Source organism: Rissa tridactyla, chromosome 16, assembly GCF_028500815.1.
Source record: "Rissa tridactyla isolate bRisTri1 chromosome 16, bRisTri1.patW.cur.20221130, whole genome shotgun sequence".
Classification (NCBI taxonomy): Eukaryota; Metazoa; Chordata; class Aves; order Charadriiformes; family Laridae; genus Rissa; species Rissa tridactyla.
Window position 1 is genome coordinate 2,704,570 of NC_071481.1, and position 1,585 is coordinate 2,706,154.

Here is a 1,585-nt window from a genome sequence, read left to right on the forward strand (position 1 = left end):
AGGAGAAAAAAAGCAAAGGAATATAAGATCCACACAAAATCCAGAGAAACTAGGCTGACCAGGCTCTTAAAACTATAACAGCATGTTTTAAAAGAAAAAGATCACGTACTGTGCGTGTATCAGAGATGATGCAATAATATAACATGAAGTGATATGTGTAATATGAAGCATCCATTTCCTGGCCTAAGGATTCTCATCCCAAGAGTCATGCCAGAATCTAACAAAATGACAAAGCCAGCAAAACTTAGACTCACAGATAAAAAAGAAAGAGGAAAGAAAAGCCTTTGCACAGAGGCCAACAGAAATTTCACTGCCATGATCGGCTGAGCATACGCTTGCTGCTCAGCATCAGTCCAGCGGCAGTTACAAAAGGCTTAATGTTCCAGCTAGCATGTGAGGTGGGAGTTACATATGGGTCTACAGCACTAGCGTTTGTGCTTCTTGTCCGTGCTATACTTACCTATTTGTGCGTTATCATAGAGAAGAAGGTCGTAAGCCCCTTGGAATCCAGTCCGATAATTGGTTCTGTTGCCTTGATCCCACTGCACGACCACAGTCTTATCTGGAGTGGTTGGGCTGCCTGCCCGACCAATCTCAACCACAGTCCCAACGTTCCCTTCACCGCTGTCCTGGTTGCCCCATTTCCAGTCCACTCCACGAACAAACCCGCATCCCAACCTGCATGCTGGCATAGGGGTCCAGGTCCATTGATCTGCACAGCAATCCCTAAATTCTTCCACGTAAAGGGTCTTGGAGACAGGCAATATCAGCAGCAACACATTCAGCGTCGTCAGCAGCATTTCAGCACACCTAATAAACAACATACAATTAAGCGATGCCACTCAACACATCACGTTTTCCCCAGAATGACCTGGTTACAGAAGAGGTTTGACCCACTGAGTAGATAAATCTGTGCTTTATTTAAAACATGGATCCTCACAGCTTTAGCACAGATGGGAAGGATACACAAACTAGCCGGATTTCCAAGGCACAGAAACATCTGCGTAACATTCAGAAGACTTATTCCAGAACGCTGGGTATGAGAGAATAGAACTGGGCAAGAAGTCCTTACAAAACTCCAGTACCAGCCCTTCATTTCAAATTCAGGATACGTGCAACAGCTACCAGAGACACAACGGCAAGAGAAACAAAAAAGCACGGAAAAGAGAGTTGAAAGAAATGACCAGGAAAACACCAGCAGCATGATTTTAGCAACAAAAGGTTAATACCAGTCTATTCTTGAGGAAGACTCTTCATAAGCACCTTACCACATAATACTGCAGTGTTGAGTTTCACTTGCCCAGAAAGTTTGGTTTTGATTTTGGGATACAGGAAGTTTTGAAGATGTATAGGAAAGAAATGTTTGCTTGTTTTTCAGAAGTAACAGCAGCTTTAACAGAAGTGCCAGTGTCAGGGAAATGTCAATCTTGGCTGCTATTTAACAGTGCCAGCTACAGCAGGAACCAGGAAGGGTTATTGCTTACCCGCAATAAGCACTGCAGATTTTGTGCTGGGATCAGTAAAAGCTTGGGATAGCCTTCCCAGCTGTTGCCATGACAATTGGTAAATGAGATGAATACCACAC

General features: G+C 43.8%; 1 protein-coding gene across 1 annotated transcript in view; it reads right to left on the reverse strand.

Annotated features, from left to right (window-relative positions):
* MIB2 (MIB E3 ubiquitin protein ligase 2) overlaps window positions 1-810 on the reverse strand; it is a 33,581-nt gene extending 32,771 nt beyond the window's left edge. Inside the window, 2 exon segments of the mRNA XM_054222674.1 lie at window positions 427-662; window positions 664-810. Of these exon segments, the coding sequence (XP_054078649.1) occupies window positions 427-662; window positions 664-708 (281 nt within the window). The 5' untranslated portion in view covers window positions 709-810.
* Between the last annotated feature and the right edge of the window lie 775 nt (window positions 811-1,585).